The sequence below is a fragment of the Columba livia genome, chromosome 1, assembly GCF_036013475.1.
Source record: "Columba livia isolate bColLiv1 breed racing homer chromosome 1, bColLiv1.pat.W.v2, whole genome shotgun sequence".
Taxonomy (NCBI): domain Eukaryota; kingdom Metazoa; phylum Chordata; class Aves; order Columbiformes; family Columbidae; genus Columba; species Columba livia.
This window is the reverse complement of record NC_088602.1, coordinates 199193572-199208428: the sequence shown is the minus strand read 5'-3', so window position 1 is coordinate 199208428 and position 14857 is coordinate 199193572. Positions and strand designations below refer to the sequence as shown.

The 14857-nt window shown below is 36.4% G+C and overlaps 1 protein-coding gene across 13 annotated transcripts in view; it reads left to right on the top strand.

Annotated features, from left to right (window-relative positions):
- Nucleotides 1–14857, top strand: part of MAGI2 (membrane associated guanylate kinase, WW and PDZ domain containing 2) — a 742272-nt gene that overhangs the window by 433125 nt on the left and 294290 nt on the right. For all 13 annotated transcript variants that reach the window (XM_065049176.1, XM_065049172.1, XM_021300626.2 and 10 more), the window contains one exon: nt 7747–7866. In XM_065049176.1, the coding sequence (XP_064905248.1) occupies nt 7747–7866 (120 nt within the window). The remainder of the gene's footprint in view (nt 1–7746; nt 7867–14857) is intronic.

Here is a 14857-nt window from a genome sequence, read left to right as displayed (position 1 = left end):
CAAAAACAAAAAACAAAACTTTTGAGGCAATAATGTGAAATGCAGAGTGATTCACACCTTATTTTCCTTCTTTTCATCTGTTCAATTTTTGAGCACTGAAAATCAGATTCCATTAGGCATGTGGCTAACCCCTGTAAGGTCTACACTTCCAATTGCCAGAATACCCATAATTTCCCAATTTGGTATCTTCCAGGAATTACATAGAATTTATTTTAAGCATTGATGATACTTGCATTACAAAAAGCTTTTTTGATTGTTTTTACAAGTATTTTCTGCAATATCCCATACCTAACTTGAGACAAAATATTCACACTTCTCTGTTACTAGCTTTTATCTCTGAAATCTATTGTTTACATCTTAAAAGATACTCTTGGCAAAGATACTGAAAAAAGGACATTTTATTTGCTCCAATGCTGTGCTGGCGATGAAACTTGTATAGCTGGGCTTAATGCTGGGTCAGAGTTGTTCTCAAAAGAAAGTGCTCTGCAGACTTGATGAGGAATTCACCAACAGCAGGAAAGTGACCCAATTCATGCTGTGATTACCTGGCAATGAGTCTGTCTTTATAGAGGAAACATCCAGTATATCTGTACCTGCCACAGGGTAACAGCATGGAAGTGCAATGGTCAGATCTTTGCATGGCGTGATGAGTAGCTCCAGATATGGCACAGTTTGTTTTAAAGAAAAGTCTTCAAGTATCTGTCTCAGCCTATAGCTCTTGTGCTGTGTTTCTTCTCTGGGTGTTGTGCTGGTTCTAGTGGTCCTCTCATAATTAACCAAATTAAAAAAAAATAATCTTCCTACCAGCAGTCCTAAGCTAAAACTACTGTCATTCCCATCTCCTGATTTTACTTTGCTATTCAGCTCTAATATGATTTAATTTTTTTAAATGCATAGATTATTTGAGCTATTTTTATGTGCATTGTACACTGTCACATTGCACGAAACCAAAAGAACAAATAGAAAACCTAGGCTGTGTTTAATCGGAGACTACTGAATAAATATTGAATATTAAAATAAAAGAAAAGTATTTGAAAGGATGTATACATCTGGAGTGTAATAATCCTGCAAACCGTCAGGCAGGAGATTAACTAGCTTACCTAATGCCTTGGTCTCAAGTTTAAAAGAAGTGAAAATCTACCCAAGTACAGGCTGAAATCATATTATTTCCACAAAGGTGATGCTTATCTGTTACTCTGTGTATTGTAGATCTCCAATCCAGGAAGTCACTGCCTGTGTTTTAAAATATAAGATATAAAATATAAATGATAAAATATAAAATATATTGTCCTAGGAATTATATACTGTATACTATAGAATGTGGGAACTACAATCCAGTACACAGTCCTTTAAGACTGCTTTTCACAATCTTACCTTTTATTTCTTCAGGAAAAATCAAAATTTAACAAACAATGTCATTAATCCTAAAATATACTTTTTTTGGGTATTTACGTTGTTGTGGGTTTTTTTATATATGACCCAAATTCTCCACCTAATTTTAGTAGACAGTGGATTGAGCCACATAGCTGATCTATCATTTCTGCTAATATCAGTGGATTTTGGTGGCGTACAGAGATCGGAAAACTTCCTTTTTAATTCACAGGAATTAAACACCCAGCAATGAAACTATTAGTTCTGTGATGAAGTATGGCTAAGTGTTTTTCCCTTTCTGCTAAAACTCAGCCAGAAATTACTGGAGCCAGTAAAAACACTCTGCTTCTTCCAAATAGCGTCTGAGATTTCATTCTGTGTGCAGGTAACATTGCAAATAATGCTTCAGTCTCACAACTCAGCAAATGCTAAATGCCTGGCTTTGCCTCACTGTAAAGCATTTAGCACCTTTGCTAGTGGCGTTTGAATTGATTAACCTGAGTTCTTTTCTTCAGGATCACATTTGCCATCATCCTGCTTGCTAAAGCAGTTCAAAACTGTTACCCCTGAAAAAAAACATTTTCCAGAATCCAGAATTCCTTCCTTTTGCTTCTGCATTTTTATAGGCATGTATCAGAGGCATTGCTGGTATCGCACACTTAGAAAGTGGAAAAAACTTCGTCTTCGTGACCCTTGCCAAGAAGCGGCTTATGGCATTGCGTTTTATGTTGTTGTTATGAGAAGTATTATAAACACTTAAGAGCTTCCTGCATTGTAGTACATCTAAAATTACTTTAGTTGCAAATGATGTTTATTATTCTCTTCAGCAGGGAATTCAGTAGATCAAGATGAATGTGGCGTTCCTCTGCTTAATGCAGTTGGTAATTTGACAAGATAGGTATAATTTCCCATACATTTCAGTTCCTCACAGTAACAGTGTCCCAGAGTAATTTGACAAACAAACAGAAGAGCTAATTAAACATTGTTTAATTTTTCTAAGGCAAAGTGTATACAAGGTCATACCAAGGGCTTAGCTGAAGTTTATTAAAGATTATCAGTCTGTTTCTGCAGGAGGGATCCCTCCAGCTACTGTGGTGTACGACAGCCTGGCACACCGCTTTGCACAACAAGCTGTTGTACAATGCAGAATTACAGAACAAATTTTCAGTAGAATGCCTAATAAAATGACTTTCTATAATAAAGATTTTCTTATGTTTTGTTATATTTGGAACAAATAAGCACAATAAGGCTCTATTTGCTTCCCTGCATTTGCAAAATGAATCTAGGAGTTATTATACAAAAAGGGCTAGGTATTTACTGTGTCTTTCATTAACACTGTAAATTCTTGTGACAAAGACACACCTTTGCTTTTGTATTTGCCTCATGCCATAGGAACCAATCTGGGAATCCAAATGCAAATCAACTAAATAACAGTGAAGGTGTTTGGGGAGCAAAGAGGTTTGCCATGTTTGCCCTTAACTTGCAATTAAAAAATGTAATAATGTGAATATTTAAAATATCCCTATAAGCTCAGAGCACTGAAACCTGTGCACAAAGTCTGTGAGTAGATATCGGACCTGCAGGGACTAAGGCCTTGACTTCTGCTCTTCTCCTGATCATCATACAGAGTGTACAGGAACACTACTCATGTGATATTATCCTTTTAATGCTGCCAGAGACTGTAAAATACAAATTATTTACTGGGCAAGTGTTCTTGGAAATGTATCTATGGTACTGAGCAGAGAACACCTTTCCAAGTCTTTCCTGTCATAGTTCTGGGGTTTTTAACTAATATTCATATTCCTACACTCACACATAAATAAATTTGCCTCTTTTCCTATCGTGCATATCTACATGGTGTTAGCAATAAAGGAAATATTGAGAGAACACCTTTCCTGCACTTGAAAATAGCAGAGCTGGATAGAGGCTGTGAAGAGTCAGCGCTTCTAAGAAACGGAAATCTTTTCAAAGTCAAACTGAGCACCACGTTCCCAAATAAGCAGTATTGTGTTATAATTATACACTTGGATGCTGAGGTTAAGAAAGAGACATAAATTCCTAGTTGTTCTCCTGCCTATGCAAACTGATGTGGAGCTTTCCAACCCTGGAGTTCTTCCAGAGTTAATAATTCCATAGTTTTTTACTAATAATGGGAATCTGGACTGAACACTACATGAACTGGTCATTTTTCCAATCTGCACTAGCAGTCAACATAAATCTTACATATTAGAGGTTATTTATTGTTCCCTAAGCACACACACGCAGTATTTCAAAAATAGTTTATTGCTATTAAATTAACACTCTCCTTTTCTCATTCATTGTAAAGATTTCTTAGGTGTCTAAATTTATACTCTCAGGTGCCTTATACTCAGTTAAAAATGTTCTTTCAAAGGTTGTTTTTGTAAACAGCACTTAATTCCTCTCCAGAAACATAGCAATATCATATAACCCATATAACCTAACACTGGCATGGAAAGCCCGCACTGCAGTAAGTTATATCAAAGAAAATCAGTATCAGTCCAGATCAAGCTGCTGCAGTCTCTAAGGTACCTGCACATTGCGTGACAGCACTCACTTGTATGGGTTGGTCGTGGTTACTTGCAAGCTACTCCTTGTGTTTCTTCTGTTCAACAGCAACAATAGATTGCATTTGTCATAAATACGCATAGTGCAAATATCCTTTGTTGGTTTTGATCCTGCAAGATCTAAAAGTATAATGTTCTTTCATTATTGAATTCAAAGATTATTTTTTCATGTTACCATGGTAACAAAATGGTAACTGGGTTCCTATTTTCCTTTTATATTAGTAAAAGGCTAACTCTTATAAGCAGTAGCAAGTGTGCCCTATTAAGCCTTGATGCTGTAAAGCAGAAGGTGTGTTTCTGTAAAACTATGATGCTTGGAATTAATTCTTTGTTTTAAGGCTTGAATCACTATAGCTTTTGGGGCTGCTTATCTGTCTATATGAATGTAGCTAAAGACGAAATCTATTAAAAACAGTAATTCTACATTTGTTTAAAAGCAAGGAAAAAGAAAAACTGCCTGTGGTCTAAAAGATCTAAAAGATCTAAAAGATAGCCCTTAATGTTCAGATCTTGATGAGTGCTTAAGATTCTCCAGTAACTGCCTCCAAGTCTGTTAACCTGCACATTGCAAACTCTATGGTGCTTACAGAAAGGTATAAAGGACAGCAACTCAGTTCCTCCAGGGTGAAGGAGTAAAAGAGGCAATAACTATTGATTATTCCATTAGCCAGGGGATTGCATCAACCATTTTTAGGGTCTCAGGTCCTCCAGGCTGAGGGAATAAGAACAGATGCAGGAGGGAAATGGGACTCAGTAAGATTTTATCAAGGGCAATAAAGTTCCAGTGGGGATGAAAACTGCTGTACCTGGGGTAAGAGTTGCCCTGAATATGTGCAACTAGTGATCATGCTTTGCTCTTTTCTCCATTTTTTGAAGGAAGTGAGTAGCAGATATCTTATAGAACTAAAACTCTCAGTACACAACACCATTCAGAGCTCTTGGAGCAGACTCCCTGGGTATTACGTGCAAAGAGAGTGGAACTTTCCATGTTACCGTCTGTATTATCTTCCAGCATTGTAAGACAAACATATCAGGCATAGGTAGAGATGCCAAGAAATTTTCTAGAAAATCTGCTTTTCCTTAACAATGTTAATTTGTGTAATTTACCCATTTCAATTCAACTTAATGAGAAAGAATTCCTCATTTCTGTGCTGGGATATCTAGTGGAACCATGGGGTGCAAGACAAATGGAGAAAGGAAAACGTGCTGCAAAAGTACCAGTAGCTATTTAGTCACCTAGGAACATAAGTGGGAAACTGAGATTCAGGAAGACTAAATTAAGAAGCTGCTGTATGCAGTAGCACACTGGTGATTCTAAAGTGGAGTTCTGGGTCTTTTGGTTTTGCCACAAAAATCCACTAATTTAATCTTGAAGCAAAATGGGAAATTTGAAATCTTGGACTGTTATAGAACAAGATAATGAATACATCTGCTACTCTAAATACAGGGCATCTCATGATTACCTTACACATAGGAATAGATGATGAGCAATTCAGCTGGAGAACAGACACGCTAGAGTTAAGCTGTGTGTTAACAATACAGAATTAGTCTAGAATAAGACAATGCATTTCATTTGAAATAGGGGAAGCAGATTAGACAGAATATTCAGTTCGTAGTACAGGGCATATGCAAACGTTCTCATAGATGTATCATGTCCAAAAGAACAGGACTAAGTCACTTAAGGGCAGAAAGGTCTGTTCTGTAGCTTCCAATTTAAGAGAGGAATTCAGAATCTGAAATTTAGTCCATTACACTTTTCTAGGCAAGCTGACAGAAGACAGTGACAAAAGCAGAGAAATATATGGGGATATCTGAGTTTGGTTTTGGACCTCCTGTGAGACTTCGCAGTCATTCCTGCTCAATATGAGTGTTGAATATATGTCTGTTTAAGGCAAACTACAGTGTATTAACACTTAATATCACAGAATCATTGAAAATTTAGGTTGAGAGGGAGCTCAGTAGGTCACCTAGTCCAACTTTCTACTCAAAGCAGGGCTTACCTCCACATCTTATGCAACTTGTATTTTTATCTGATTGATAAACTTCTTGTAATTCTAGTTTGGCTACATAAAAAACTATTGAAGAAGCAGTAAATTAGAGGTACTCATCTAATGTGCGAGCTTCTTCCCCATGCCATGTCTAGGAACAACCTGGCATTGAATTGCCAAAGCTTGCTTGTCTCTTGCATTTTATGAGGAAGAGACAGTTCCTGTCGATAGACTTTGGGAGTAAACAATTCCTCAGAAGAGAGCACGCAGATCAAACATCTGCTCCCTTTGCTGTTAGCAGAGGTCCCTGGAGCTCAGGGGATTGCCAGAATCCCTGTGCTTCTGCACAGTTCTCATAAAGGGTTGGAGATCTTCAAGGATGCTGCTACATCCCCAGGGGTCACATGTTCCATGGGGAGTAAATTCAACATATTTATGGACATTCTAAGTGTCTGAATGTTTTAACCTTACCATCCCAGAAACACAACAGTAACAATCCTAGTGAACCCATTTCTGCAAATATGAAAGGCAGCTGAATAGCTCTTTGGCTTCCACCATTGATGAGATCTCTACTGACTGTAATGGTTTATACAGATGGCAGAAATGTAGAAAACTACTTCTTAATCTTATGGTGAATCTCACACAAAATGATTCAAGAGGTTTAAAAGCAGATGTCTGAATAATATACATCAAAAAGTAGATGAAATAGATTTTTTGTTAGCTGCCCTGAAGAGATGTCTGAATAACTACTGCATAATATGAGAGACATAAAACGGTGTTTAAGGTGGTGGATTAATAACTAAGGAAGATAAAATATCTTCTGCACAATATCATAATATTAAACTTTGTCCAGGAAGTGGAAGACCTGGTTTCAAGCCGTGTCCCACTGTCAACAGTCTTGAAACCAAACGTTGCGAGTATGATGCAATCACTACAGTATTGATAAAGAATTGATTAATTAAGATGTTTCAAATACTCTGAAACTGGGGAGGACCTAAGGCTCTCCCATTTCCAAATGGAGTTTTGTGAGGTATTTAGTGGTTTCAGTCGATATAGGGATAGCCTGACCACAATAAAATTGACCATTAGAAAACTAGGTCAAATTCAGATGCTTCCTGCTAAAACCTCGGCTTCTGCTAGCTAAGCCCAGTTGCTTCTCAGCATGTAGGAAATACTGTCTTTTGGCATTTATGGAGTTCTATAATCCAGAGATTACAATAGAGGCAGTAACTAAATATAAGCACCTTTGCAGTTTGACAGCATGGTTAGCAGGTGATTTGAATCACTCAGTCCCTTAAGCCTAACCATTTATCAAGTCCGCTTAAGGGATTGAAACAGCAATGTGAATACAACCTTCACAGATTTGCTTACAGATTTATTGTTTTGTGTACTAAGTAGATGTTTAAAAGATCATGAAGCAGATTAATTGCAGACAAGTCTTTGTTTGAAGCTGAAGCCATAGAAAATACACATCAAAGATTTGCGTTACCTCTGAATGCCTCATGTCACTGAGGGTCTTTCTAGCAACACAAAAAGAAGAGCAGTATGATACATTTTCATTAGTGAGAATAAATTATATGGATTCAAAGAACGTCTGCCATGATCTTAAACATGCATCTTGTATACCTCTGATATCTTCAACAAATGCAGCTATATAGTTTTGAAAGACATCCTCACAAGGAGGGTGTGCTATATAATGTGTTGTGTAAACGGTCTACTTCATGAATTTTCTGAAACTTTAAAAAAGATCAGTCAACATTTAGGTCATGTGCTTGACAGTGTGTCTTTTGTCTTATTATTAGGCACCACAAGGCCACATAAGGAGGGGGAAGTCCCTGGTGTGGACTATATTTTCATCACCGTTGAAGATTTTATGGAATTGGAGAAAAGTGGTGCTCTCTTAGAAAGTGGAACATATGAAGGTAAGCATTGCTTTTACTGCCAAATCTGTCTCATGATTCCACTATGCTTTTTTCTGCTTCGATGGAATTGCACTGGGACATCCCATTACAAATATGTCATTACTACTGTTATCAGAAGTCTGTGAAGAGCCATGTGGCAATTATAAAAATATTTTCGTATTTAAAAGCTAAATGTAGATGGGTTCATTGTAATTTTAGGATATTCTGCTGGCTCAGGGAAAAAGGATAATACATTGCACTTATAGGAAAGAAAAACTAATTCTTTGTGCCAAATGCTTGAGGAGATTTCCACAAACCTTCAGCAAACAACTACATTTCTAACATAGGACAAAAAAGAAAAAACTAAAACAGAAATCAGTTGTAAAACTGACACTTTTCCTTTGTATGTGCCATCCTGCAAATATCAATCTATGTCAGAGGTTAAAACCTCAGTATATAATTAAAACAGGAAGGATTTGCTATGTCAGGACTTATGAGCTTTGTAAAGTTATTGAAAAGAACTCATTAATTTTGTAATATGACAAAAGGATAGGAACTGTCCTAGTGACTGTATTAAAAAATGTCTGCATATGGGACAAAGAGCCAGGAGCTTATTGCAGAACAGTATTTCCCAGGAGAACTGATAATTCATTTGATTTTAAACTTTTTCAATATATAGTGATCCTGAAAGTGAAACTACAATAAACGAAGGGGCAGTTACATAGTAGTGCATTTTAATAACACCAGAATAATGCTATACTATTTTAAAACAGATGATGCTTAGAGATTCACTAGTATTTAAGGTGATTGAGTAATGGATAGGTCTTTTTACTGTAATCTTCAATCTTGAAAATAAAATGTCAGGACACACCCTTTATATGAAAAAAATGACCCATACTTATAGGAATATGTGGGTGAGTAGAACCATTTACAAAGAAGCAGCCACACATTCTTATCTTGTAGCAAAAGCAGCAATGAAGAAGTTCTTGTCCTGACTTTGTCCCTGTCAAAGAAAGCATCTAAAGACAAATAAGGAGCTATTCATCCCAAAGAAAATCATTAGCTGTGTTATAAATAGCAGGAAAGAAGGTAATCCTTTCTCATCTAATCAGCACAAAGTACCCATTGGAAAGTAAATACATTTTCATAAAGAGATATATCAATACAGAAATTGTAACGAAGATTTCCATTAAAGAAGGTCAAATAAAGGAATGGGTGTCTTCTTTTCCTTTCCTAGATTTTTCCCCACTTTCTGACACCTAATGGTAGAAATTACCTAAACGTTACTATAAGTACAGCACCACAATTTTACGTTTATCAGACACTCATTAAAAAACAAGCCCTTCTTGAAGTGCCTTTTTGCTACCTTAAGTGTTTGAAGCTAAAGGAGCTTAAGTATAGCACAAGTCTGTCATTGCTTGACCATGTAATTTCATTAGTTTGTAGCAAGTTTACAGAGATTGAACTGCTAGGTTAAATTAATTCACAGTGCTCTTCTGTCCCTCGAGGGATTCTGAGAGGTGTCATTTAATACCAGCTACCAGAGCTGAGTGGACAGCAAGGTGAAATATTGGTTTGGGAAGACTGAATAGCTCCTCAAACCGGCTGAGGACCTAGCTGAAGAGAGGTCCAAATATGTGACTGTGCAATGTCTGTCACATCATTCACTGATCACAGATGACAAGTTCACCAGAGCCAGGAAGTCAGAAACTGAAGGCAAAACAAAAGGAGCTCAAAATACCAATTTCTGCATAAATCCTTTCTTTGATTCCCAGGTTTCCCAATCACCAGATGTGCATTCTGACAAATAATAGATAATATATTATCTGTCTGTGTATTATGGAAAATATTAGGTAACACATGAGAAAATACGCCTTGTTCACAGACACTGTTTCTCCTGTTCTCATGCAAGGGCTTTTGGACATGACCACAGAAAGTTACAGCCCCAATTTCTGATTAATTCCTCATGACTGTGGTACCTTCCTGGGGGAAGGATTTTGCTAATCATTCCATCACAAGATTTTCCTGAGCACGTTAAGTCTGCAGTGATTAAGTTTACTGGTGACAATTATACCAATCAAAGCAAATAAATTTTCAGTTCCCCATACTAGGAGAAAATGACTTCTGAATCCTTCCATAGATCATGGAACTTATGTAAGTATACATGTTCTGGCCTCTGACATGAATCAGCCTTCATTTTAATGATTCTCAGTGTTCATAGATTGGTTTGCAGATTATTGTTTGTTTTTTGTCTCCAATCACCATTCTGTAGTTACATTTCTACATTTAGCTGAGTCGGTCAATGCTGATTGTCTAACCATGGTCAATATGTACCAGTTTGTCTCTACCAGAAGAAAGGTTTTAAATAAGCAAATTCTCATTTAGTTCAGATAAAAAGACAAACTCTGTGTTTGTGTGTTGTTTTTCACCACTTTTCTTGACTAGAGGGTTGATTCAGTCAATTTATCTTCTATTGTATGAATTCCAAAGAGAATCAGAAATATCCAGGTAAACCAGAGGAGAAGGAGACCAAGTGGAGACTTACCTGACACTGTTTGCAGTGTTCATTATAGTATTCAGTATTGTTGGAAGGGGCAATATTTTCTGAGAAAACCAGTGATAACAACCCAAAACCTTTTGTTCCGGTGCAAGAAAATAAGTCATGATTCCAGCCTGGACAGGACATAATCTAAAAGTGAAACCAGTATACGTTCTTAGAAAATTTCTATAATTCCTTTTTGCTTTTGAAGCACACATTATTTTTTGAGTTTTAAAATAGATTTTTAAGTTGTAAAAGCTTCAGAATTAAAAATAGGATGCTCTGTGACCTCTTTACTACTTAGGCTTTGAATACGCATTTCTTTGTCTACCACTTTTGTGACAACTGTGAATGACTGTAGTATTCCAAAGTGCTGTAGAAAAGCAAGAGTACATTAGTGATAAAAACTCTAAAAATTTATTTTCTACCAATTTTGCAAATAAAAAAATATTTAGTTTCACTAGGACCAAATACATTACTATTTTGAACATTTTTATTTATGGCTTTTTGAGAAACTGCTGGAAAGACCAAGACATCTTTACACACATTGATTATTTTATCTACATAACAGTATATAAACAGTTGCTGCACATTTTGCAGCTTGCCTGTGGTGAAGTTTCATGGCAATCTAGGTGACACTATTCAGTGCAGACTGAGAGAAAGAATGCAAAGCTCACTTCCACTCTCACCCAAATTATCAGTCCAAGGCACATTAACTTCTGTGAAATTATCACTGAGTTCTAAACTTGTAAAAACATTTCAGTGAATTCCACCAACGCACTGCTACTACTGCAGGAAGTGTTTGCCTGAAGCACACCAAACTCATTTATTTGGAGGTCTTTGTATAATAGGTCAGCCAAATACTAAAAGTTTCACTTGGCTTCTTTTTGCAGAATTCCAGTTTACTGTAATGATTAAAGGAATTCTGATTTGGCCTAGAATGATAACTTAACTGGAGATAAAACTTATTTCCAAAACTTGGGGTAAGGTAAAATAACCCTAGTTCTGTACCAGAAGAGCAAGTGTTCCTGGGCAGAGAGAAAGCCACCTGCCACTGTTAAGAAGACTCAAGTGGCACAGAACAACATGCCCCAGTAGAATAATCTATGTTGCTTTTCCAGTTTCTGAAATGAAGTTAATAGATGGTCTTTGAATTAACATAATATGTGCACATCTATAAAACGAGGAATGACAAAGCTGTGATGAACAAACCGTGTGTGTGCTGTCTTTTATGACTTCTCCAATGAAAGAGTTGGCTTGGTATATTCTCATCTCTCTGATAAGTCAAAATTGTATGGAGACTTCATGGATCACTGACTTCAAAGGCTGTTACCATCTCTGTATTAGATCAGCAAAATTTCTTAGCCAGTGCAGCATACCAGTAGACTAGAAATGTACTTGAAATGTATATTGGTTAAGAATGCCAATGTTCATAACCAGAAATGGAAGAACTTTAATACTATTTCCAAAACCCAGATAGTATCAATAATGTAAGAGTGTAAGAGTAATGCATGCAATGGGTAGACTTGCCTTCTAAAAGTAACATATGCAGTTGCAGTACCAGAAATAACAAGAATCATCCCGTGTATAAAGAAAAATAAACATGTTTGTTGATAATGCATAAGGACATAAACGCATTTCAAATACACAAAAGAAAGAGGGATTTTAGTGATGTGGAACTCTATTAGAAATGCAGACATAAAAAAGCTTGTTCATAACTGTTAAAGGTGAAGCAAAATTATGAAAATAAGTGAATTCAACAAGTGTACCTATGAATAATATACTAAGTAGAACTCTCTTTTTTTCTATCAAATTTTTGTTTGTCTCAGAAATGCACCATAACAGTTGCTTTATAAAAGACATCTGATTTACTCTTAATGTAAGAATAGTCCTTAATTTTATCCCATGAAAAACAATCATTTTAGTTATTGTGCCATTAATTTCATCAAAAGTCCACTTTTTTATCATTTGCCTGTTTGGAATTATCTCAAATTCACTCACTCTTTAAAATTCAAAGCTCACACAAGCTCTTTAATGACTTACGTGATCATGGATTTCCCTTGGACTCACTGAAGTCCATGGTAAAATTCCAGCTGGCTTAAATGGAGACAGAATTTCATCCATTCTCTTTTTTACTGACAGAGTATTATTTGGCAGAAGGCTGAATGTTAGCTTGAATTTCCTTGTTATTCCAGAACTCCATAATTATTAAATCTTTTTTTTTTTTAAAGCTTGAATACATCCTACTGGTAAAACCTTGGTGTTCTGTGTTACTTGGTTATTTGTGGACACAAAACTTACAGTTGTTTTAGGAACAGCTTTAACAGGTGAGCTTATGTGTTTTCTGCTCTGTCACTCTTATGATGAGCTCCCATGGGAAAGTGAATGTGGGCTGAAGCTGAGGTCTTGCTGGTGACTCTTCCCACACACCAGCACACAAGCAACACCAGGAGGTGCTCTGATTCCATTCACCTGCAGAGAGTCCTTTTACCAAATGAGACATTATGTTTTGCATAGGTTTTCATTCCATCTCTCAAGCCAAATTTAGCCTAAAACCTTCTAAACAATCTAAACCCTTCTGTTCAGCTAATGCATTTTCAATTAACAATTCATTTTACTTTCTGAAAATCTAAAATGTGTTTTAAGGAATGCTCCAGGTAGGAAATGGAGTTTTTTAACTACTGCATTGTGGTAATGATAGTTTTATAAAATGTAGTGTTTCATTCCAGCAGTTTTTATTCAATTTTTCCATGTAAAAAATTGTAAGGAATTCAGAACTCTTCCTGCTTATGTATGCAGCATTCCCTTTTGAGCAGGGCTGAAGACTCTACAGCAGAGGGATACAAAGGAAATGAATAAAAATAAAGATAATAAAATACTACCCTCCTAAGACCTAAACACAGTAGTTAATGAAAGGTTCCAATTTAAAATGGAAAATGGATCATGAGGGTAGATGTATACAGATAAAAATAGAAGTAGTCTTTCAAAAGCCGTGTCTTTTGATAGTAGAAATGTTTTCAAGGGCATAGAGGAATGAAATGAGATACTTTATAGTAAAGATCACATTCCTGTTGAAAGTGCCTGTTGAAGTGGTAGATTCCATATCAATATGATGTCCATTTCTCACCACCATATTCAGACAACATGTAAACGTGAATATGTTAACATTTAGGTTAAAAAAATAGGAGAAGAAATCTTAAATGTAGTCAGTGACTTAATAATCTGATTGAGTTCTTCTACCTGTTCTATATTAGTAAGATTTTATAGGCTTTGTTTTGTTTCCCTCCATACCCTTGGGGCAGAGGAGGAAATTGAATATCATTAAATATGTAATGCAAAGAACTAATTATTTTTTTCTTAAAAAAGAAAGAGGGAAGCATAGGTCTCAAAAGATAAATGCTCAGAAGCTCAAAAATATAATGCCAGTGGATATATCATCATGTGTAAGGAATCCTGTCAACATACGTTAATGCATTTTAAGGCATAAATCATCACATTTACTCTTTTTTTAAAGTTTATTTAAGTATTCTATCATTTTCTCAGGGAAGTAATAAGTCAGGAATCAAAATTTAATAAATATTATTTCTTTTTTTTATGAAAAAAGCTGCTTTTTAAAAATTATACTATTTCAATATCAAGGGCAACTTTCATAACTTTTACAGTGCCTTTTTAAAATTTGCAAAATATAGGATTTGTGCAACAGAGTGTATCCCTCCTCTCTGTTCTGAATTGGAGGCTGTATAAATGCTCATCATTTTAATAATTGATATTCCCGCACGGCTTATGGTTAGAGGGTTCTCTCCCCCATGTGGGTCCTGCAGCAGGTCACCATCCTCCATAGCAGACTAGTGACACTTCAACCAGGCTGTTGGCTTGGGAAAGCTTACAGACACCTGAGGCTGCAGGCCATATCAATAAACAAATACTATTCTTTCAGAAATATTGAAAGTATGGTCAGTTTTGGCCTACTGCAAGGATGCAAGCAATAAGAAAACATGTCATCCAGATGTTCATCATAATGTAGGATAAAAAAGTGGCACCTGAGCAATGTGTGTCAGTATAGGTCAAACCCACTCCCACGGGCATCCAGGAAACAGTAGGTTATGTGACTATAATTTTATGCATGAAATTAGAAGAATGGGACTGTTATTCCTTTAAACAAACAGCACCATGATGCAAAGGTGTGATAGCTTCTTCAACCTGTGCACTTCCAGAGAAACTGGAGATTGACAGCTTCTCCATGGCTTCTAACAGGGTTCAGCTGAAAGAAACCCAACAACCATTGCAATTGTCTCTGTTTCCAGAAGCATCTTTCTGGTCATATCCCCCACCCAGTAGATGGTTGTACCAAGCATGGCCATGGATGCACTGGATTTGTGCATGAGCTGATTGGGATGCTCCTGACTGAGCTCTGTGCAGTCAGGTGCCAGACTGAACTCTCTGCCTGGCCTGTCAAGACAGCTCTGCTGCCTG